The sequence below is a fragment of the Salvelinus alpinus genome, chromosome 4 (assembly GCF_045679555.1).
Source record: "Salvelinus alpinus chromosome 4, SLU_Salpinus.1, whole genome shotgun sequence".
NCBI classification, from domain to species: domain Eukaryota; kingdom Metazoa; phylum Chordata; class Actinopteri; order Salmoniformes; family Salmonidae; genus Salvelinus; species Salvelinus alpinus.
The window spans coordinates 14,296,049-14,321,352 of record NC_092089.1 but is presented as its reverse complement, the minus strand read 5'-3'; the positions used below and the strand labels follow the sequence as shown (position 1 = coordinate 14,321,352).

The following is a 25,304-nucleotide window of genomic DNA, read 5'->3' as shown; positions in this document are numbered from 1 at the left end:
CTAATGACACCACAGGGAATTACTCTACTAGCTGCCTAGACTGGGTAATGACACCACAGGGAATTATTCTACTATCTGCCTAGACTGGGTAATGACACCACAGGGAATTACTCTACTAGCTGCCTAGACTGGGTAATGACACCACAGGGAATGATTCTACTATCTGACTAGACTGGGTAATGACACCACAGGGAATTATTCTACTATCTGCCTAGACTGGGTAATGTCACCACAGGGAATTACTCTACTATCTGACTAGACTGGGTAATGACACCACACGGAATTATTCTACTATCTGACTAGACTGGGTATTGACACCACAGGGAATTATACTACTATCTGCCTAGACTGGGTAATGACACCACAGGGAATTATTCTACTATCTGACTAGACTGGGTAATGTCACCACAGGGAATTATTCTACTATCTGCCCAGACTGGGTAATGTCACCACAGGGAATTATTACACTATCTGACTAGACTGGGTAATGTCACCACAGGGAATTATTACACTATCTGACTAGACTGGGTAATGACACCACAGGGAATTACTCTACTATCTGACTAGACTGGGTAATGACACCACAGGGAATTATTACACTATCTGACTAGACTGGGTAATGACACCAAAGGCAATTATTCTACTATCTGCTTGGATGTGTCTTTCAGTGCAGCAGAGTGGAGTGATTTTGAAACGTAACTACAGAAATATGTTAATAAAGTTACGCAAATGTCTTTGATAAAATGTGCCAATGTCTCGTTCAACTAAAACCCCTTCACTTCCTGTATAGAATCATTACTGTTAAAACCCCTTCACTTCCTCACCTCTGACTGTATAGAATCATCACTGTTAAAACCCCTTCACTTCCTCACCTCTGACTGTATAGAATCATTACTGTTAAAACCCCTTCACTTCCTCACCTCTGACTGTATAGAATCATTACTGCTAAAACCTCTTCACTTCCTCACCTCTGACTGTATAGAATCATCACTGTTAAAACCCCTTCACTTCCTCACCTCTGACTGTATAGAATCATCACTACTAAACCCCTTCACTTCCTCACCTCTGACTGTATAGAATCATTACTGTTATAACCCCTTCACTTCCTCACCTCTGACTGTATAGAATCATCACTGTTATAACCCCTTCACTTCCTCACCTCTGACTGTATAGAATCATTACTACTAAAACCCCTTCACTTCCTGTATAGAATCATTACTGTTAAAACCCCTTCACTTCCTCACCTCTGACTGTATAGAATCATTACTACTAAAACCCCTTCACTTCCTGTATAGAATCATTACTGTTAAAACCCCTTCACTTCCTCACCTCTGACTGTATAGAATCATCACTGTTAAAACCCCTTCACTTCCTCACCTCTGACTGTATAGAATCATCACTACTAAAACCTCTTCACTTCCTCACCTCTGACTGTATAGAGTCATTACTGTTAAAACCCCTTCACTTCCTCACCTCTGACTGTATAGAATCATCACTGCTACAGTACTGACTTAATGCATAAGGAGGAAATATGAATACCAGATACTACTCTGTATAATGTCAATATGAATACCAGATACTACTCTGTATAATGTCAATATGAATACCAGGTACTACTCTGTATAATGTCAATATGAATACTAGATACTACTCTGTATAATGTCAATATGAATACCAGATACTACTCTGTATAATGTCAATATGAATACTAGATATTACTCTGTATAATGTCAATATGAATACTAGATACTACTCTGTATAATGTCAATATGAATACCAGATACTACTCTGTATAATGTCAATATGAATACTAGATACTACTCTGTATAATGTCAATATGAATACTAGATACTACTCTGCATTTTGGCAACATATACTACTCCATAGTATGTAATTTCACCTGGGGCCAGGAGCCCTCTCTCTGTGATCCAGAAAACATCTGATGTGCTTGGATTGGCCTGGATTGGCTTGGTTTGGATTTGCTTGGATTGGATTGGCTTGGCTTGCACAGCTTGCAAAAGTGGGACGGCTTGGCTTGCAAAAGTGGGACGGCCTCCGATTCAAAATGACACCAGCCTCCAGTGTGTAGATGAGATGCCGTCTGTGTGTCAGCTAAAAAAACGTTGGTTACCAGATCAGCGTGACAGACTAACCTCTATTCTCTTAATCCCCTAATCGACCTTCAAAGGGTCATCAGAAACCTTTGCATTCTGAATGGAGAGATGAAGGGGATCACATTAAGTCCTGTTTCCTGTCTGCCATGTTGTCTAACGTCTAAGACACTCCTCACTGTAACATGTAACAGCAACACAAATGCCACCGTATTCACTATATAGTGCACTACTTCTGAGCTGGGCCCATAGGGCTCTGGTTGAAAGAAGTGCACTAGGCAAGGAATAGGGTGCCATTTGGTAGACTCCAGTTTCTCCTGTTGTACTGGGAGACTCAGACTAGCTAACTCAAAGACTGCTAGCTACTGTTCTCCTGTTGTACTGGGGGACTCAGCATAGCTAACTCAGACTGCTAGCTACTGTTCTCCTGATGTACTGGGGGACTCAGCCTAGCTAACTCAGACTGCTAGCTACTGTTCTCCTGTTGTACTGGGGGACTCAGCAGAGCTAACTCAGACTGCTAGCTTCTGTTCTCCTGTTGTACTGGGGGACTCAGCATAGCTAACTCAGACTGCTAGCTACTGTTCTCCTGTTGTACTGGGGGACTCAGCATAGCTAACTCAGACTGCTAGCTACTGTTCTCCTGTTGTACTGGGGGACTCAGCATAGCTAACACAGACTGCTAGCTACTGTTCTCCTGTTGTACTGGGGGACTCAGCATAGCTAACTCAGACTGCTAGCTACTGTTCTCCTGTTGTACTGGGGGACTCAGCATAGCTAACTCAGACTGCTAGCTACTGTTCTCCTGTTGTACTGGGGGACTCAGCATAGCTAACACAGACTGCTAGCTACTGTTCTCCTGTTGTACTGGGGGACTCAGCATAGCTAACTCAGACTGCTAGCTACTGTTCTCCTGTTGTACCGGGGGACTCAGCATAGCTAACTCAAAGAGTGCTAGCTACTGTTCTCCTGTTGTACTGGGGGACTCAGCATAGCTAACTCAGACTGCTAGCTACTGTTCTCCTGTTGTACTGGGGGACTCAACATAGCTAACTCAGACTGCTAGCTACTGTTCTCCTGTTGTACTGGGGGACTCAGCCTAGCTAACTCAGACTGCTAGCTACTGTTCTCCTGTTGTACTGGGGGACTCAGCCTAGCTAACTCAGACTGCTAGCTACTGTTCTCCTGTTGTACTGGGGGACTCAGCCTAGCTAACTCAGACTGCTAGCTACTGTTCTCCTGTTGTACTGGGGGACTCAGCCTAGCTAACTCAGACTGCTAGCTACTGTTCTCCTGTTGTACTGGGGGACTCAGCCTAGCTAACTCAGACTGCTAGCTACTGTTCTCCTGTTGTACTGGGGGACTCAGCCTAGCTAACTCAGACTGCTAGCTACTGTTCTCCTGTTGTACTGGGGGACTCAACATAGCTAACTCAAAGACTGCTAGCTACTGGACACATTCAGAAGACACATGTAGACCTGACATGTCTGTTTGTACGTTTACCCCATCGTGTTTTGAACATAGTTTTTTGACTGGGAGGAGGCATCATGGATAGATCTATCACACAGACTGGGATAATTCTCAAAGGCCATGTTTTTATGATATGAGAGGGAGTTATTTTAATCTGGTGGTTTGGTTATAAAACTGTCTTTCACCTCACTGATGGCTGGATTAACAGTCTCTGTATTAATCACTGCCTACACCCTGCCTACTGTACACTGACTACACCTTGTCTACACCCTGCCTACTGTACACTCTGCATACTGTACACTCTGACTATACTCTGCCTACTGTACACTGACTACACCCTGCCTACTGTACACTGCCTACACCCTGCCTACTGTACACACTGACTACACTCTGCCTACTGTACACTGACTACACCCTGCCTACTGTACACTGCCTACACTCTGCCTACTGTACACTGACTACACTCTGCCTACTGTACACTGACTACACCCTGCCTACTGTACACTGACTACACCCTGCCTACTGTACACTCTGCCTACACCCTGCCTACTGTACACTGCCTACACCCTGCCTACTGTACACTCTGACTACACTCTGCCTACTGTACACTGACTACACCCTGCCTACTGTACACTGCCTACACCCTTCTACTGTACACTGACTACACCCTGCCTACTGTACACTGACTACACCCTGCCTACTGTACACTGACTACACCCTGCCTACTGTACACTGACTACACCCTGCCTACTGTACACTGCCTACACCCTGCCTACTGTACACTGCCTACACTCTGCCTACTGTACACTGACTACACCCTGCCTACTGTACACTGCCTACACTCTGCCTACTGTACTCTGCCTACACCCTGCCTACTGTACACTGACTACACCCTGTCTACACCCTGCCTACTGTACACTGACTACACCCTGCCTACTGTACACTGCCTACACCCTGCTTATTGTACACTGACTACACCCTGCCTACTGTACACTGACTACACACTGCCTACACCCTGCCTACTGTACACTTACTACACCCTGCCTACTGTACACTGACTACACACTGCCTACACCCTGCCTACTGCACACTTACTACACCCTGCCTACTGTACACTGACTACACCCTGCCTACACCCTGCCTACTGTACACTTACTACACCCTGCCTACTGTACACTGACTACACTCTGCCTACACCAAGCCTACTGTACACTTACTACACCCTGCTTATTGTACACTGACTACACCCTGCCTACTGTACACTGACTACACTGACTACACCCTGCCTACTGTATACTGACTACACTGACTACACCCTGCTTATTGTACACTTACTACACCCTGCCTACTGTACTCTGCCTACACTGACTACACCCTGCCTACTGTATACTGACTACACCCTGCTTATTGTACACTGACTACATCCTGCCTACTGTACACTGACTACACTTACTACACCCTGCCTACTGTATACTGACTACACCCTGCCTAATGTACACTCTGACTACACTCTGAGTACTCTGCCTACACCCTGCCTACTGTACACTTTACTACACCCTGCCTACTGTACACTGACTACACCATGCCTACACCCTGCCTATTGTACACTAACTACACCCTGCCTACTGCACACTGACTACACCCTGCCTACTGTACACTGCCTACACCCTGCCTACTGTACACTGACTACACCCTGCCAACTGTACACTGACTACACCATGCCTACTGTACACTGACTACACCCTGCCTATTGTACACTGACTACACCCTGCCTACTGTACACTGACTACACTCTGCCTACACCCTGCCTACTGTACACTCTGACTACACCCTGTCTACTGTACACTCTGACTACACTCTGCCTACTGTACACTCTGACTACACTCTGACTACTCTGACTAAACCCTGCCTACTGTACACTGACTACACTGCCTACACCCTGCCTACTGTACACTCTGCCTACACCCTGCCTACTGTACTCTGCCTACACCCTGCCTACTGTACACTCTGACTACACCCTGCCTACTGTACACTCTGACTACACTCTGCCTACTGTACACTCTGACTACACTCTGACTACACCCTGCCTACTGTACACTGACTACACTGCCTACACCCTGCCTACTGTACACTCTGCCTACACCCTGCCTACTGTACACTCTGCCTACACCCTGCCTACTGTACACTCTGCTTACACCCTGCCAACTGTACACTCTGACTACACTCTGCCTACTGTACACTCTGACTACACTCTGACTACTCTGACTACACCATGCCTACTGTACACTCTGACTACACTCTGACTACTCTTACTACACCCTGCCTACTGTACACTCTGACTACACCCTGCCTACTGTACACTCTGACTACACTCTGACTACTCTGCCTACTGTACACTCTGACTACACTCTGACAACACTCTGACTACACTCTGCCCAATGCTACGTCCCAAACGGCACCCTAAACCATATATAGTGCACTACTTTTGACCATAGGGCTCAGGTTGAAAGTAGTCCACTATGTAGGGAATGGGGTGCCATTTGGGACAGATACTATGTATAAACACATAATGGATTAACAGTTGAGTTCTCCCAGGTCCCATCAACCAGGGTTGATAAAACCGTACGTTGCTGTGATACTACGGCTAGAGGCAGTTAGAAAACACATTCAGTATCCTGGAACACTTTCTACCTGTTTCATAACACACAGAAATATGGTTTAACATTTAAAAGCCTGATCACAAACGAAGTTAAGAAAATAACTGAGCTTCATTGCCAACATCCTCGACCCGTCTTTAAAATAAAATAAAAAAATGAAACACATTCCTACTTCCGTTCTTTTCTATTGGCTGTTAGTGTTATTCATTGTCTATACAATGTGGTTGGGAAATGGCATTGAACACGGAATGTTGCTGTATCCTTCAGTTCTAAAGTGCTGATTGAGTTGACATGAAAATGCTTTGAACACTGAACATGGTTCCATTCAGAACAAGAAGGTGTTGTTCACGGTGAATACAACCCTACCTTCTGTCCTTGGGTTTTATTTTACAAAATATATATATTTAACCTTTATTTAAACTACGGCAAGTCAGTTAAGAATAAATTCTTATTTTACAATGGACGGGCCCTAGCCAGGCCCAAACCCTCCCTTAACCCTGGACGACGCCGGGCCAATTGTTGAGCCGTACCATTGGGACTCTCGATCACGGCCGGGTTGTGATACAGCCCGGAAACCGAACCAGGGTGTCTGTAGTGACGGCCTCGAGCACTGAGATGCAGTGCCTTAGACAGCAGCGCCACTGAGATGTGTGTCCTATTCTTAACAAGACAATGAGACGAAGGCTGTTTTCTTGAGGAATAGCATGTAGGTAGTTCTAATGTACAGAACCCTATAGAACAATACCTCCAGTACACAGCCTAGGTTCTGATCCACTCTATATTGGCTCGGCAGGTAGCCTAGTGGTTAGAGCGTTGGGCCAGTAACCGAAAGGTTTGCTAGATCGAATCCCCGAGCTGACAAAGTAAAACAAAATCTGTCGTTCTGCCCCTGAACAAGGCAGTTAACCCACTGTTCCTCGGCCAGTTAACCCACTGTTGCTAGACCAGTTAACCCACTGTTCCTAGACCAGTTAACCCACTGTTCCTAGACCAGTTAACCCACTGTTCCTCCTAGACCAGTTAACCCACTGTTCCTAGACCAGTTAACCCACTGTTCCTAGACCAGTTAACCCACTGTTCCTAGACCAGTTAACCCACTGTTCCTAGACCAGTTAACCCACTAGATATCCTAGACCAGATGATCCACTGTTCCTAGGCTGTTGTTTTGAGTTTATTGATTTTGTTCTTTACAGGGACTAGTTGCACATTAATCTGGACGTACTCAGTGGAAGTGCGGGCTAAAGCCAGTGCGGCTAATTTTCATCCGCAGTCCCTGGGCAGGTAGTAGGCAGATTATACATTAGTCGTGTAAACTCCTTACTCTGCTTATCTTAAATTGGCGTCAGGTCAAAATCGGAAGTAAACATACGCCGATTAAAACACCTGGTTTTCTGAGCCACCTTTTCGAATTGTTAGGACATGTTAACACCTTAAAATCAGAGCTCCAGCACGTGGTAGCACCAGCCGAGTGAGTCTCCCTCTTTAGTACCAGTGAAGTGAGCCTCCCTCTTCAGCACCAGTGAAGTGAGCCTCCCTCTTCAGCACCAGCCGAGTGAGCCTCCCTCTTCAGTACCAGCCGAGTGAGCCTCCCTCTTTAGTACCAGTGAAGTGAGCCTCTCTCTTCAGCACCAGTGAAGTGAGCCTCCCTCTTCAGCACCAGCCGAAGTGAGCCTCCCTCTTCAGCACCAGCCGAGTGAGCCTCCCTCTTTAGTACCAGTGAAGTGAGCCTCCCTCTTTAGCACCAGTGAAGTGAGCCTCCCTCTTTAGCACCAGTGAAGTGAGCCTCCCTCTTTAGCACCAGTGAAGTGAGCCTCCCTCTTTAGCACCAGTGAAGTGAGCCTCCCTCTTTAGCACCAGTGAAGTGAGCCTCCCTCTTTAGCACCAGTGAAGTGAGCCTCCCTCTTCAGCACCAGTGAAGTGAGTTCATAAACAACTGAAACGGATGCATCTTAACAAGTAGTTTTCACATACAACAAAACAAAATAAAATAAACATGGCCGCTGTGGTACCACGTCTATTTTGATTGGCGACGTGATGCATTTATCATAGTCCAATCAGATTTCAGACGTGTCCATGTAAACAGGATTATTAGGGAAATCGTTCTTCTTGCAAAGTGTGTAAAACGTTTTTTTAATCCAACTATTATATTAATCTGACTATCCACAATAATGGTATTATAGTGTGCATGTAACCGTAGTCACTGTGGTGTATTTTCACCACAGCTGTGGAGCCGTGCCTCCCGTTTTTAAAGACAGCCATTTGCCTTTTCTGACAAGTATTAACTGCACCCAGGAGAGAGGTGGGGGGGGACGGGGGACGGGAGGACTTAACCAATCAAAATGTCCCCTGTGTTTCAGGAGGATGTTGTTCATGCATGTACGAGGAAGGATGCAGAGAGAGAGAGCAAGTATATCCCAAATCGCACACTACTCCCTTTAAAGTGCACTAATTTTCACCAGAGTCCTATAGGCCCTGGTCAAAAGTAGTGCACTACATACAGTCATTTGGGACACAAGCAGAGAGAGATAATCAGTCTGACGCCACACTCCTTCTCCAGAGCACCAGTTTTGGAGCAGCAGTGGGGTGGGGGTCATATAATCCAACAGTGTATGGAGGGTCCTGGCTCTGGCTTGGAGTGATTATCCCAGAAAGGCAATTACCATGGCAGGGCCACTCTCCCTCCTCTCTCCTCTCCCCTCTCATCTCCTCCCTGTAGGTGGCCCGCTCTCACTCCTCTCCTCACCTCTCCTCCTCTCCTCTCTTCTTCTCCTCTCATCCCTCTCTCCCCTTTCACGGTCACGCCACATCCTCTCTCCTTTCCTCCTCTCCTCTCCTCTCTCCTCCTCCTCCTCTCCTCCGCCTAGGCTCGCCTCTCCTCCTCCTCTCCTCCTCCTCACCTCTCTTCTCCTCCTCCTCTCCTCCTCCTCTCCTCCTCCTCTCATCCGCCTCTCCTCTCCTCTCCTCTCCTCTCCTCTCCTCTCCTCTCCTCTCTTCTCTTCTCCTCTCCTCTCCTCTCCTCTCCTCCTCCTCTCCTCTCCTCTCCTCTCCTTTTTCCTCTCCTCTCCTGGACAGAGACTAATGGCTGCTGTCAGAGCATCACACAGTAACAGGCTTCAATGACAGACAGCAGAAACACAAGAGAAGAAAGGAGGGAGAAGAGAGAGAAAAGGAGAGAAGAGAGGGTGAGGAGAGAGAAGAGGAAGAGGAGAGGGAGAAGAGAGAGAGAGAGAGAGAAGAGAGAATAGAGGGAGAAGAGAGAGAGAGAGAGAAGAGAGAAACGAGAGAAGAGAAGAGAGAAGAGGGTGAGAAGAGAGGAGAGAGAGGAGAGAGAGAGAAGAGAGAATAGAGGGAGAAGATAGAGAGAAGGAGAAGAGAGTGAGAAGAGAGGAGAGAGAAGTCTCAGATTGCTCTACTGTGATAAACAACAGTGGCATAAGTTTTCAGGCAGCTTTAATGAGCTAATAACTGTGGATGTTGTTCAGTGAGCCTCTTGCACCGTACGCTCCGTCATCTCTCCGTGTCCCAAACGGAACCATATTCCCTCTTGAGTGCAGTACTGTTGACCAGGGCCCAGCAATGGTCAGAAGGAGTGCAATATATATGCAATAGGGTGTCATTTGGGACGCAGCCTTCAACTGAGAGGTGGGGGGGGGGGTTTCATACATTTAAAATATATATATATATAATACAGTAAGGCATATTGGCCGCTTGTCTTGTATTAACATGGAATTTGAAAGAGTGTTTTCCAGATGGAGGCTGGTTAAATGCTGATAAGCAAGAGAGAGAACTGGGCTTTTCAGCACCATGGACAGGGGCAGAGACAGGGTCAGAGACAGGGACAGAGACAGGGACAGAGACAGGGACAGGGACAGAGACAGGGACAGGGACAGAGACAGAGACAGAGACAGGGACAGAGACAGGGACAGGGACAGAGACAGGGACAGGGACAGAGACAGAGACAGGGACAGAGACAGGGACAGAGACAGGGACAGAGACAGACAGGGGCAGAGACAGGGACAGAGACAGGGACAGAGACAGGGACAGAGACAGGGACAGGGAAGAGAGACAGGGACAGAGACAGGGACAGAGACAGGGACAGAGACAGGGACAGAGACAGGGACAGGGACAGGGAAAGAGACAGGGACAGGGACAGGGAAAGAGAGACAGGGACAGAGACAGGGACAGAGACAGGGACAGGGAAAGAGAGACAGGGACAGAGACAGGGACAGAGACAGGGACAGAGACAGGGACAGAGACAGGGACAGGGAAAGAGAGACAGGGACAGAGAGACAGGGACAGAGACAGGGACAGGGAAAGAGAGACAGGGGCAGAGACAGGGACAGAGACAGGGTCAGAGACAGGGACAGAGACAGGGACAGAGACAGGGACAGAGACAGGGACAGGGACAGAGACAGGGACAGGGACAGGGAAAGAGAGACAGGGACAGAGAGACAGGGACAGAGACAGAGATAGGGGCAGAGACAGGGACAGGGACAGAGACAGGGACAGAGACAGAGACAGGGAAAGAGAGACAGGGACAGAGACAGGGACAGAGACAGGGACAGGGAAAGAGAGACAGGGGCAGAGACAGGGTCAGAGACAGGGACAGAGACAGGGACAGAGACAGGGACAGGGAAAGAGAGACAGGGACAGAGACAGGGACAGAGACAGGGACAGGGACAGAGACAGGGACAGAGACAGGGACAGAGACAGGGACAGGGAAAGAAAGAGAGACAGGGACAGAGAGACAGGGACAGGACAGAGACAGAGATGGGGACAGAGACAGAGACAGGGGCAGAGACAGAGACAGGGACAGAGACAGGGACAGAGATGGGGACAGAGACAGAGACAGGGGCAGAGACAGGGACAGAGACAGAGATAGGGGCAGAGACAGGGACAGGGACAGAGACAGGGACAGAGACAGAGACAGGGACAGGGACAGGGACAGAGACAGAGACAGGGACAGAGACAGAGACAGAGACAGGGACAGAGACAGAGACAGGGGCAGAGACAGGGACAGAGACAGGGACAGGGACAGAGACAGAGACAGAGACAGAGACAGGGACAGAGACAGAGACAGGGACAGAGACAGAGACAGGGACAGGGACAGAGACAGAGACAGTGACAGGGGCAGAGACAGGGACAGAGACAGGGACAGAGACAGAGACAGAGACAGAGACAGGGACAGGGAAAGAGAGACAGGGACAGAGAGACAGGGACAGAGACAGATACAGGGACAGGGAAAGAGAGACAGGGACAGAGAGACAGAGACAGGGGCAGAGACAGGGACAGAGACAGGGAAAGAGAGACAGGGACAGAGAGACAGGGACAGAGACAGGGACAGAGACAGAGAGACATAAGGCAGAGAGAGAGAGAGAGAGAGAGAGAGAGAGAGAGAGAGAGAGAGAGAGAGAGAGAGAGAGAGAGAGAGAGAGAGAGAGAGAGAGAGAGAGAGAGAGAGACAGAGACAGGGACAGGGACAGGGAAAGAGAGACAGGGACAGAGAGACAGGGACAGAGACAGAGACAGGGACAGAGACAGGGACAGGGAAAGAGAGACAGGGACAGAGAGACAGAGACAGGGGCAGAGACAGGGACAGAGACAGGGACAGAGACAGGGACAGAGACAGGGACAGAGACAGGGACAGAGAAAGAGAGACAGGGACAGAGAGACAGGGACAGAGACAGAGAGACATAAGGCAGAGAGAGAGAGAGAGAGAGAGAGAGAGAGAGAGAGAGAGAGAGAGAGAGAGAGAGAGAGAGACAGAGACAGAGACAGAGACAGAGACAGAGACAGAGACATAGACAGGGACAGGGGCAGAGACAGGGACAGAGACATAGGGCAGGGACAGGGACAAAGACAGGGACAGAGACAGAGAGACAGGGACAAAGACAGGGACAGGGACAGAGACATAAGGCAGAGACAGGGACAGAGACAGGGGCAGGGACAGAGACAGGGACAAAGACAGGGGCAGAGACAGGGACAGAGAGACAGGGACAGAGACAGGGACAAAGACAGGGACAGAGACAGGGACAGAGAGACAGGGACAGAGACATGAGGCAGAGACATAAGGCAGAGACATGGACAGGGACAGAAACAAAGACAGAGAGAGAGAGTGACAGAGACAGGGACAGAGAGAGAGCCAGCGATAGAGACCACTTGGACAGAGACATAGGGCAGAGACGGGACAAAGACAGGGACAAAGACAGGGACAGACACAGAGACAGACACAGAGACATGGACAGACTAAACTATTTCCTGCAGCATTAACACATGATGTTGTAACTCTGTCGTAACTCAGTTTATTGAATTGAATTAAAATGTATTCAGTCTGTGAATCAGTCTGTGTTTGGTAACATCTCTCCAGAGATGTCTGTGATTCAGTCTGTGAATCAGTCTGTGTTTATTAACCATCTCTCCAGAGATGTCTGTGAATCAGTCTGTGAATCAGTCTGTGAATAAGTCTGTGAATCAGTCTGTGAATCAGTCTGTGAATCCGTCTGTGAATCAGTCTGTGTTTGGTAACCATCTCTCCAGAGATGTCTGTGAATCAGTCTGTGAATCAGTCTGTGAATCAGTCTGTGAATCAGTCTGTGAATCAGTCTGTGAATCAGTCTGTGAATCAGTCTGTGTTTGGTAACATCTCTCCAGAGATGTCTGTGAATCAGTCTGTGAATCAGTCTGTGAATCAGTCTGTGAATCAGTCTGTGAATCAGTCTGTGAATCAGTCTGTGAATCAGTCTGTGTTTGTTAACATCTCTCCACAGATGTCTGTGAATCAGTCTGTGTTTATTAACCATCTCTCCAGAGATGACTGTGACATGTGGCATGTGGCTGCACCTCTGGTGTCTAATGTGGCTTCTGAACACACCGTCTGCCAAGGCTGACTGGATGGTACATTATAGGGAAGACTGTAGAGAACTGTCTGTCTGTCTGTCTGTCTGTCTGTCTGTCTGTCTGTCTGCCTGCCTGCCTGCCTGCCTGCCTGCCTGCCTGCCTGCCTGTCTGTCTGTCTGTCTGTCTGTCTGCCTGTCTGTCTGTCTGTCTGTCTGTCTGTCTGTCTGTCTGTCTGTCTGTCTGTCTGTCTGCCTGCCTGCCTGCCTGCCTGCCTGCCTGTCTGTCTGTCTGTCTGTCTGTCTGTCTGTCTGTCTGCCTGCCTGCCTGCCTGCCTGCCTGTCTGTCTCTGCCTGCCTGCATGTCTTGCACTGTGTAAGTGTTATTGAAGTGAAGGTCACAGTTTTCAATAGAGGACACAGAGTGAGACAAACAGGGATTCTGACATGGCAACAATCTAATATTCATATGACCTGAAGGTTTCAAGGTTACATTAGACAGTAAATACTGAGGTCTGAGTTTACACAACTAAATGTACATGACATGAGTGTCCTTCAATTGTCCACCTGGAGGATTCAGTATGGTGTATTCATTCTCCCTCTCTCTCTCTCCCTCTCCCTCTCCCTCTCCATCTCCCTCTCCCTCTCCCTCTCCCCCCATATTGACCTGACACAGGACACAAAACTGTCTTTCTGACTTTGTGATAAAACATGTTGTTTTGTCCCAGTTATTAGAGACATGGACTGAACTACATCTACAGTTATTAGAGACAAGAGATGAACACCATCCACAGTTATTAGAGACAAGGACTGAACTACATCCACAGTTATTAGAGACAAGGACTGAACTACATCCACAGTTATTAGAGACAAGGACTGAACACCATCCACAGTTATTAGAGACAAGGACTGAACTACATCCACAGTTATTAGAGAAAAGGACTGAACTACATCCACAGTTATTAGAGACAAGGACTGAACTACATCCACAGTTATTAGAGACAAGGACTGAACTACATCCACAGTTATTAGAGACAAGGACTGAACTACATCCACAGTTATTAGAGACAAGGACTGAACAACATCCACAGTTATTAGAGACAAGGACTGAACACCATCCACAGTTATTAGAGACAAGGACTGAACTACATCCACAGTTATTAGAGAAAAGGACTGAACTACATCCACAGTTATTAGAGACATGGACTGAACTACATCCACAGTTATTAGAGACAAGGACTGAACAACATCCACAGTTATTAGAGACAAGGACTGAACTACATCCACAGTTATTAGAGACAAGGACTGAACAACATCCACAGTTATTAGAGACAAGGACTGAACAACATCCACAGTTAATAGAGACAAGGACTGAACTACATCCACAGTTATTAGAGACAAGGACTGAACTACATCCACAGTTATTAGAGACAAGGACTGAACTACATTCACAGATATTAGAGACAAGGACTGAACTACATCCACAGTTATTAGAGACAAGGACTGAACAACATCCACAGTTATTAGAGACAAGGACTGAACTACATCCACAGTTATTAGAGACAAGGACTGAACAACATCCACAGTTATTAGAGACAAGGACTGAACTACATCCACAGTTATTAGAGAAAAGGACTGAACAACATCCACAGTTATTAGAGAAAGGGACTGAACTACATCCACAGTTATTAGAGACAAGGACTGTGCTTCAAAAGGCACTCTGTTTCCTATATAGTGCACTCCATTGGACCGGGGCCCAGAGATGATGTAATGTGTGAGTTTCATGCGCTCGGTTATTGTTGGAAACGTTGCTGTTGCTGTGGCTACACTGTTGTTTCTTAGACCACCACTGCCCCCTGGTGTCCAGATGGGAGAATGCATTATATAAGATTCTGTTCCAAACATTACATCATCATCATTTTTAAATGAAGGTCATTCAATATGCAAGTCTCTGCTACCCACCTAGACACACAAACACTTAGTTACAGTCAGATACAGACCCACCTAGACACAAACACTTAGTTACAGTCAGATAAAGACCCACCTAGACACACACACTTAGTTACAGTCAGATTCAGACCCACCTAGACACTTAGACAGAGAGAGACAGAGACAGAGAGAGACAGAGAGAGACAGAGAGAGAGAGAGAGAGAGAGAGAGAGAGAGAGAGAGAGAGAGAGAGAGAGAGAGAGAGAGAGAGAGAGAGAGAGAGAGAGAGAGAGAGAGAGAGAGAGAGAGAGAGAGAGAGAGAGACATGGAGAGTGAAAGAGAGACACACACTCTAGGTATACTGATAAATGACTAGGAATCCGAAAGGGAATAATCTCTAACTACCCCAGTTGGTTTAAATGGCATCTGATAGGGAATAAGCCATCCGATAGGGAATAAGCCATCTGATAGGGAATAAGCCATCCGATAGGGAATAAGCCATCCGATAGGGAATAAGTCATCCGATAGGGAATAAGCCATCCGATAGGGAATAAGCCATCCGATAGGGAATAAGCCATCCGATAGGGAATAAGCCATCCGATAGGGAATAAGCCATCCGATAGGGAATAAGCCATCCGATAGAGAATAAGCCATCCGATAGGGAATAAGCCATCCGATAGGGAATAAGCCATCCGATAGGGAATAAGCCATCCGATAGGGTATAAGCCATCCGATAGGGAATAAGCCATCCGATAGAGAATAAGCCATCCGATAGGGAATAAGCCATCCGATAGGGAATAAGCCATCCGATAGAGAATAAGCCATCCGATAGAGAATAAGCCATCCGATAGGGAATAAGCCATCCGATAGGGAATAAGCCATCCGATAGGGAATAAGCCATCCGATAGGGAATAAGCCATCTGATAGGGAATAAGCCACCCGATAGGGAATAAGCCACCCGATAGGGAATCATCTCTAACTACCCCAGTTGGTTTATCAAGATGAATAAATGTTACTGTCTTCACACTGTTCATACCAATAGTTGAATCTAAATCCCAGTCATTTATCACAGTGGCAGCTACAAGCTGCTTATCTATCTACTGTATGTTTGTATCAATGCCAACTGGGGAGGACATCAGGGTGTGTGTGTGTGTGTGTGTGTGTGTGTGTGTGTGTGTGTGTGTGTGTGTGTGTGTGTGTGTGTGTGTGTGTGTGTGTGTGTGTGTGTGTGTGTGTGTGTGTGTGTGTGTGTGTGTGTGTGTGTGTCATTAGGTGGAGGTGAGATCAGGCAGATCAGGTTCACACACTAACACATGAGTTACCCTAGGGCTCTGTCCCTAATGACACACCGTTCCCTATATAGTACACTACGTTCCACCGGAGTCTCATGGGGCACTACAGTGCATTGGGAAAGTATTCAGAACACTTGACTTTTTCCACATGTTGTTACGTTACAGCCTTATTCTAAAATGGATTAAATCGTTTCCCCCCCCCCCCCTTATCAATTGACACACAATACCCCATAATGACAAAGCAAAAACAGGTTTTTAGAATTTTTGGGGGCAAATTGAAGAAAATTAAATACAGACATATAACATTTACATAAGTATTCAGACCATTTACTCAGTACTTTGTTAAAGCACCTTGGGAAGCGATTACAGCCTTCAGTCTTCTGGTCTGACCACACCCCCATAGAGGCCTTCTCTGACCACGCCCCGATAGAGCCCTGCTCTGACCCCGCCCCCATAGAGCCCTGCTCTAATCACGCCCCCGTAGAGCCCTGCTCTAATCACGCCCCCATAGAGCCCTGCTCTAATCACGCCCCCGTAGAGCCCTGCTCTGACCCCGCCCCCATAGAGCCCTGCTCTAATCACGCCCCCATAGAGCCCTGCTCTGACCCCGCCCCCATAGAGCCCTGCTCTGACCACGCTCCCACAGAGCCCTGACCTGACCACGCCCCCACAGAGCCCTGACCTGACCACGCCCCCACAGAGCCCTGACCTGACCACGCCCCCATAGAGCCCTGCTCTAATCACGCCCCCATACAGCCCTGCTCTGACCCCGTCCCTATAGAGCCCTGCTCTGACCCCGTCCCCACAGAGCCCTGCTCTGACCCCGTCCCCATAGAGCCCTGCTCTGACCCCGTCCCCATAGAGCCCTGCTCTGACCCCGTCCCCATAGAGCCCTGCTCTGACCCCGTCCCCATAGAGCCCTGCTGTGACCCCGTCCCCATAGAGCCCTGCTCTGACCCCGTCCCCATAGAGCCCTGCTCTGACCCCGTCCCTATAGAGCCCTTCTCTGACCCCGTCCCCATAGAGCCCTGCTCTGACCCCGTCCCTATAGAGCCCTGCTCTGACCCCGTCCCCATAGAGCCCTGCTCTGACCCCGTCCCCATAGAGCCCTGCTCTGACCCCGTCCCCATAGAGCCCTGCTCTGACCCCGTCCCCATAGAGCCCTGCTCTGACCCCGTCCCCATAGAGCCCTGCTCTGACCCCGTCCCCATAGAGCCCTGCTCTGACCCCGTCCCCATAGAGCCCTGCTCTGACCCCGTCCCCATAGAGCCCTGCTCTGACCCCGTCCCCACAGAGCCCTGCTCTGACCCCGTCCCCATAGACCTCTGCTCTGACCCCACCCCCATAGAGCCCTGCTCTGACCCCGCCCCCATAGAGCCCTGCTCTAATCACGCCCCCATAGAGCCCTGCTCTGACCCCGTCCCCATAGAGCCCTGCTCTGACCCCGTCCCCATAGAGCCCTGCTCTGACCCCGTCCCCATAGAGCCCTGCTCTGACCCCGTCCCCATAGAGCCCTGCTCTGACCCCGTCCCCATAGAGCCCTGCTCTGACCACGCCCTATAGAGCCCTGCTCTGACCACGCCCCAATAGAGCCCTGCTGTGACCCCGTCCCCATAGAGCCCTGCTCTGACCCCGTCCCCATAGAGCCCTGCTCTGACCCCGTCCCTATAGAGCCCTTCTCTGACCCCGTCCCCATAGAGCCCTGCTCTGACCCCGTCCCTATAGAGCCCTGCTCTGACCCCGTCCCCATAGAGCCCTGCTCTGACCCCGTCCCCATAGAGCCCTGCTCTGACCCCGTCCCTATAGAGCCCTGCTCTGACCCCACCCCCATAGAGCCCTGCTCTGACCCCGTCCCTATAGAGCCCTGCTCTGACCCCACCCCCATAGAGCCCTGCTCTGACCCCGCCCCCATAGAGCCCTGCTCTAATCACGCCCCCATAGAGCCCTGCTCTGACCCCGTCCCCATAGAGCCCTGCTCTGACCCCGTCCCCATAGAGCCCTGCTCTGACCCCGTCCCCATAGAGCCCTGCTCTGACCCCGTCCCCATAGAGCCCTGCTCTGACCCCGTCCCCATAGAGCCCTGCTCTGACCCCGTCCCCATAGAGCCCTGCTCTGACCCCGTCCCTATAGAGCCCTGCTCTGACCCCGCCCCAATAGAGCCCTGCTGTGACCACACCCCCATAGAGCCCTGCTCTGAGTTGTACCTCTAGTATCTCAGTCAGTTGTACCTCTAGTATCTCAGTCAGTTGTAGATCTAGTATCTCAGTCAGTCGTACCTCTAGTATCTCAGTCAGTTGTAGATCTAGTATCTCAGTCAGTCGTACCTCTAGTATCTCAGTCAGTTGTAGATCTAGTATCTCAGTCAGTTGTAGATCTAGTATCTCAGTCAGTTGTAGATCTAGTATCTCAGTCAGTCGTACCTCTAGTATCTCAGTCAGTTGTAGATCTAGTATCTCAGTCAGTTGAACCTCTAGTATCTCAGTCAGTTGTACCTCTAGTATCTCAGTCAGTTGAACCTCTAGTATCTCAGTCAGTTGAACCTCTAGTATCTCAGTCAGTCGTACCTCTAGTATCTCAGTCAGTTGTACCTCTAGTATCTCAGTCAGTTGTAGATCTAGTATCTCAGTCAGTTGTAGATCTAGTATCTCAGTCAGTTGTACCTCTAGTATCTCAGTCAGTTGAACCTCTAGTATCTCAGTCAGTCGTACCTCTAGTATCTCAGTCAGTTGTAGATCTAGTATCTCAGTCAGTTGTAGATCTAGTATCTCAGTCAGTTGTACCTCTAGTATCTCAGTCAGTTGTAGATCTAGTATCTCAGTCAGTTGTAGATCTAGTATCTCAGTCAGTTGTACCTCTAGTATCTCAGTCAGTCGTACCTCTAGTATCTCAGTCAGTTGTAGATCTAGTATCTCAGTCAGTTGTACCTCTAGTATCTCAGTCAGTTGTACCTCTAGTATCTCAGTCAGTTGTACCTCTAGTATCTCAGTCAGTTGTACCTCTAGTATCTCAGTCAGTTGTACCTCTAGTATCTCAGTCAGTTGTACCTCTAGTATATCAGTCAGTTGTACCTCTAGTATATCAGTCAGTTGTACCTCTAGTATCTCAGTCAGTTGTACCTCTAGTATCTCAGTCAGTCGTACCTCTAGTATCTCAGTCAGTTGTACCTCTAGTATCTCAGTCAGTCGTACCTCTAGTATCTCAGTCAGTTGTACCTCTAGTATCTCAGTCAGTTGTACCTCTAGTATCTCAGTCAGTTGTACCTCTAGTATCTCAGTCAGTTGTACCTCTAGTATCTCAGTCAGTTGTACCTCTAGTATCTCAGTCAGTTGTAGATCTAGTATCTCAGTCAGTTGTACCTCTAGTATCTCAGTCAGTTGTACCTCTAGTATCTCAGTCAGTTGTACCTCTAGTATCTCAGTCGTACCTCTAGTATCTCAGTCAGTTGTACCTCTAGAATCTCAGTCAGTTGTACTTCTAGTATCTCAGTCAGTTGTACCTCTAGTATCTCAGTCGTACCTCTAGTATCTCAGTCAGTTGTACCTCTAGTATCTCAGTCAGTTGTACCTCTAGAATCTCAGTCAGTTGTACCTCTAGAATCTCAGTCAGTTGTACCTCTAGAATCTCAGTCAGTTGTACCTCTAGTATCTCAGTCAGTTGTACCTCTAGTATCTCAGCCAGTTGTACCTCTAGAATCTCAGTCAGTTGTACCTCTAGAATCTCAGTCAGTTGTACCTCTAGTATCTCAGTCAGTCGTACCTCTAGTATCTCAGTCAGTTGTACCTCTAGTATCTCAGTCAGTTGTACCTCTAGTATCTCAGTCAGTTGTACCTCTAGTATCTCAGTCAGTTGTACCTCTAGTATCTCAGTCAGTTGTACCTCTAGTATCTCAGTCAGCTGTACCTCTAGTATCTCAGTCAGTTGTACCTCTAGTATCTCAGTCAGTTGTACCTCTAGTATCTCAGTCAGCTGTACCTCTAGTATCTCAGTCAGTTGTACCTCTAGTATCTCAGTCAGTCGTACCTCTAGTATCTCAGTCAGTTGTACCTCTAGTATCTCCGTCAGTTGTAGATCTAGTATCTCAGTCAGTTGTACCTCTAGTATCTCAGTCAGTTGTACCTCTAGTATCTCAGTCAGTTGTACCTCTAGTATCTCAGTCAGTCGTACCTCTAGTATCTCAGTCAGTTGTAGATCTAGTATCTCAGTCAGTTGTACCTCTAGTATCTCAGTCAGTTGTAGATCTAGTATCTCAGTCAGTTGTACCTCTAGTATCTCAGTCAGTTGTACCTCTAGTATCTCAGTCAGTTGTACCTCTAGTATCTCAGTCAGTTGTACCTCTAGTATCTCAGTCAGTTGTACCTCTAGTATCTCAGTCAGTTGTACCTCTAGTATCTCAGTCAGTTGTACCTCTAGTATCTCAGTCAGTTGTACCTCTAGAATCTCAGTCAGTCGTACCTCTAGTATCTCAGTCAGTTGTACCTCTAGTATCTCAGTCAGTTGAACCTCTAGTATATCAGTCAGTCGTACCTCTAGTATCTCAGTCAGTTGTACCTCTAGTATCTCAGTCAGTTGTACCTCTAGTATCTCAGTCAGTTGTACCTCTAGTATCTCAGTCAGTTGTAGATCTAGTATCTCAGTCAGTTGTACCTCTAGTATCTCAGTCAGTTGTACCTCTAGTATCTCAGTCAGTTGTACCTCTAGTATCTCAGTCGTACCTCTAGTATCTCAGTCAGTTGTACCTCTAGAATCTCAGTCAGTTGTACTTCTAGTATCTCAGTCAGTTGTACCTCTAGTATCTCAGTCGTACCTCTAGTATCTCAGTCAGTTGTACCTCTAGTATCTCAGTCAGTTGTACCTCTAGAATCTCAGTCAGTTGTACCTCTAGGATCTCAGTCAGTTGTACCTCTAGAATCTCAGTCAGTTGTACCTCTAGTATCTCAGTCAGTTGTACCTCTAGTATCTCAGCCAGTTGTACCTCTAGAATCTCAGTCAGTTGTACCTCTAGAATCTCAGTCAGTTGTACCTCTAGTATCTCAGTCAGTCGTACCTCTAGTATCTCAGTCAGTTGTACCTCTAGTATCTCAGTCAGTTGTACCTCTAGTATCTCAGTCAGTTGTACCTCTAGTATCTCAGTCAGTTGTACCTCTAGTATCTCAGTCAGTTGTACCTCTAGTATCTCAGTCAGCTGTACCTCTAGTATCTCAGTCAGTTGTACCTCTAGTATCTCAGTCAGTTGTACCTCTAGTATCTCAGTCAGCTGTACCTCTAGTATCTCAGTCAGTTGTACCTCTAGTATCTCAGTCAGTCGTACCTCTAGTATCTCAGTCAGTTGTACCTCTAGTATCTCAGTCAGTTGTAGATCTAGTATCTCAGTCAGTTGTACCTCTAGTATCTCAGTCAGTTGTACCTCTAGTATCTCAGTCAGTTGTACCTCTAGTATCTCAGTCAGTCGTACCTCTAGTATCTCAGTCAGTTGTAGATCTAGTATCTCAGTCAGTTGTACCTCTAGTATCTCAGTCAGTTGTACCTCTAGTATCTCAGTCAGTTGTACCTCTAGTATCTCAGTCAGTTGTAGATCTAGTATCTCAGTCAGTTGTACCTCTAGTATCTCAGTCAGTTGTACCTCTAGTATCTCAGTCAGTTGTAGATCTAGTATCTCAGTCAGTTGTACCTCTAGTATCTCAGTCAGTTGTACCTCTAGTATCTCAGTCAGTTGTACCTCTAGTATCTCAGTCAGTTGTACCTCTAGTATCTCAGTCAGTTGTACCTCTAGTATCTCAGTCAGTTGTACCTCTAGTATCTCAGTCAGTTGTACCTCTAGTATCTCAGTCAGTTGTACCTCTAGAATCTCAGTCAGTCGTACCTCTAGTATCTCAGTCAGTTGTACCTCTAGTATCTCAGTCAGTTGAACCTCTAGTATATCAGTCAGTCGTACCTCTAGTATCTCAGTCAGTTGTACCTCTAGTATCTCAGTCAGTTGTACCTCTAGTATCTCAGTCAGTTGTACCTCTAGTATCTCAGTCAGTTGTACCTCTAGTATCTCAGTCAGTTGTACCTCTAGTATCTCAGTCAGTTGTACCTCTAGTATCTCAGTCAGTTGTACCTCTAGTATCTCAGTCAGCTGTACCTCTAGTATCTCAGTCAGTTGTACCTCTAGTATCTCAGTCAGTTGTACCTCTAGTATCTCAGTCAGTTGTACCTCTAGTATCTCAGTCAGTTGTACCTCTAGTATCTCAGTCAGTTGTACCTCTAGTATCTCAGTCAGTTGTACCTCTAGTATCTCAGTCAGCTGTACCTCTAGTATCTCAGTCAGTCGGGGGCCATTCCTACCGTTGTCCTGTGTTCCCAGGGAGATGCTGAGACCACTCCTCCTCTTCCTGAGGGTCATGAGTCTCTGCTGGGAGATCTGCCTGACGAAGGACAACGTGCGGTCCGTATCAGGCGCAGATATCTTGCAGTCTGCTGGCTCTCTGCACCGCCACATAGACTTACTGTGGTGCACCGCCAACTAGAGTGAGATATACAATCAGTCAATCACATTGTGTTCATAAAGTCCTAAGAACATGTCACAAAGTACTTTATATTGAAGAGAACTCAGGAATATTCTGTTGGTCTGGATGTTTAGTTGTATGGATTGATAAAGCAGCGTCAACATTAGATAAGTCAACTGTTGATGTTTAGTTGTATGGATTGATAAAGCAGCGTCAACATTAGATAAGTCAACTGTTGATGTTTAGTCGTATGGATTGATAAAGCAGCGTCAACATTAGATAAGTCAACTGTTTTAATGTTTAGTCGTATGGATTGATAAAGCAGCGTCAACATTAGATAAGTCAACTGTTTTAATGTTTAGTCGTATGGATTGATAAAGCAGCGTCGACATTAGATAAGTCAACTGTGTTGATGTTTAGTCGTATGGATTGATAAAGCAGCGTCAACATTAGATAAGTCAACTGTTTTAATGTTTAGTCTTATGGATTGATAAAGCAGCGTCAACATTAGATAAGTCAACTGTTTTAATGTTTAGTCGTATGGATTGATAAAGCAGCGTCAACATTAGATAAGTCAACTGTTTTAATGTTTAGTCGTATGGATTGATAAAGCAGCGTCAACATTAGATAAGTCAACTGTTTTAATGTTTAGTCGTATGGATTGATAAAGCAGCGTCAACATTAGATAAGTCAACTGTTGATGTTTAGTCGTATGGATTGATAAAGCAGCGTCAACATTAGATAAGTCAACTGTTTTAATGTTTAGTCTTATGGATTGATAAAGCAGCGTCAACATTAGATAAGTCAACTGTTTTAATGTTTAGTCGTATGGATTGATAAAGCAGCGTCAACATTAGATAAGTCAACTGTTGATGTTTAGTCGTATGGATTGATAAAGCAGCGTCAACATTAGATAAGTCAACTGTTTTAATGTTTAGTCTTATGGATTGATAAAGCAGCCTCAACATTAGATAAGTCAACTGTTTTAATGTTTAGTCGTATGGATTGATAAAGCAGCGTCGACATTAGATAAGTCAACTGTTGATGTTTAGTCGTACGGATTGATAAAGCAGCGTCAACATTAGATAAGTCAACTGTTTTAATGTTTAGTCTTAACGATTGATAAAGCAGCGTCAACATTAGATAAGTCAACTGTTGTGATGTTTAGTCTTATGGATTGATAAAGCAGCGTCAACATTAGATAAGTCAACTGTTTTAATGTTTAGTCGTATGGATTGATAAAGCAGCGTCAACATTAGATAAGTCAACTGTTTTAATGTTTAGTCGTATGGATTGATAAAGCAGCGTCAACATTAGATAAGTCAACTGTTTTAATGTTTAGTCTTAACGATTGATAAAGCAGCGTCAACATTAGATAAGTCAACTGTTTTAATGTTTAGTCGTATGGATTGATAAAGCAGCGTCAACATTAGATAAGTCAACTGTTTTAATGTTTAGTCGTATGGATTGATAAAGCAGCGTCAACATTAGATAAGTCAACTGTTTTAATGTTTAGTCTTAATGATTGATAAAGCAGCGTCAACATTAGATAAGTCAACTGTTTTAATGTTTAGTCGTATGGATTGATAAAGCAGCGTCAACATTAGATAAGTCAACTGTTGATGTTTAGTCGTATGGATTGGTAAAGCAGCGTCAACATTAGATAAGTCAACTGTTTTGATGTTTAGTCTTAACGATTGATAAAGCAGCGTCAACATTAGATAAGTCAACTGTTGATGTTTAGTCTTAACGATTGATAAAGCAGCGTCAACATTAGATAAGTCAACTGTTTTAATGTTTAGTCGTATGGATTGATAAAGCAGCGTCAACATTAGATAAGTCAACTGTTTTAATGTTTAGTCTTAACGATTGATAAAGCAGCGTCAACATTAGATAAGTCAACTGTTTTAATGTTTAGTCGTATGGATTGATAAAGCAGCGTCAACATTAGATAAGTCAACTGTTTTAATGTTTAGTCTTAACGATTGATAAAGCAGCGTCAACATTAGATAAGTCAACTGTTTTAATGTTTAGTCGTATGGATTGATAAAGCAGCGTCAACATTAGATAAGTCAACTGTTTTAATGTTTAGTCGTATGGATTGATAAAGCAGCGTCGACATTAGATAAGTCAACTGTTTTAATGTTTAGTCGTATGGATTGATAAAGCAGCGTCGACATTAGATAAGTCAACTGTTTTAATGTTTAGTCGTATGGATTGATAAAGCAGCGTCAACATTAGATAAGTCAACTGTTTTGATGTTTAGTCGTATGGATTGATAAAGCAGCGTCAACATTAGATAAGTCAACTGTTTTGATGTTTAGTCTTACGGATTGATAAAGCAGCGTCAACATTAGATAAGTCAACTGTTTTAATGTTTAGTCTGATGGATTGATAAAGCAGCGTCAACATTAGATAAGTCAACTGTTTGGATGTTTAGTCGTATGGATTGATAAAGCAGCGTCAACATTAGATAAGTCAACTGTTTTAATGTTTAGTCGTATGGATTGATAAAGCAGCGTCA

At 46.3% G+C, this 25,304-nt stretch overlaps 1 protein-coding gene across 2 annotated transcripts in view; it reads right to left on the bottom strand.

Moving 5' to 3' along the window:
- The window catches only part of LOC139572886 (cylicin-2-like), a 30,003-nt gene extending 7,224 nt beyond the window's left edge, over nt 1-22,779 (bottom strand). For both annotated transcript variants that reach the window (XM_071395729.1, XM_071395730.1), the window contains exon 1: nt 22,620-22,779. In XM_071395729.1, the coding sequence (XP_071251830.1) occupies nt 22,620-22,773 (154 nt within the window). In that variant the 5' untranslated portion in view covers nt 22,774-22,779. The remainder of the gene's footprint in view (nt 1-22,619) is intronic.
- Between the last annotated feature and the right edge of the window lie 2,525 nt (nt 22,780-25,304).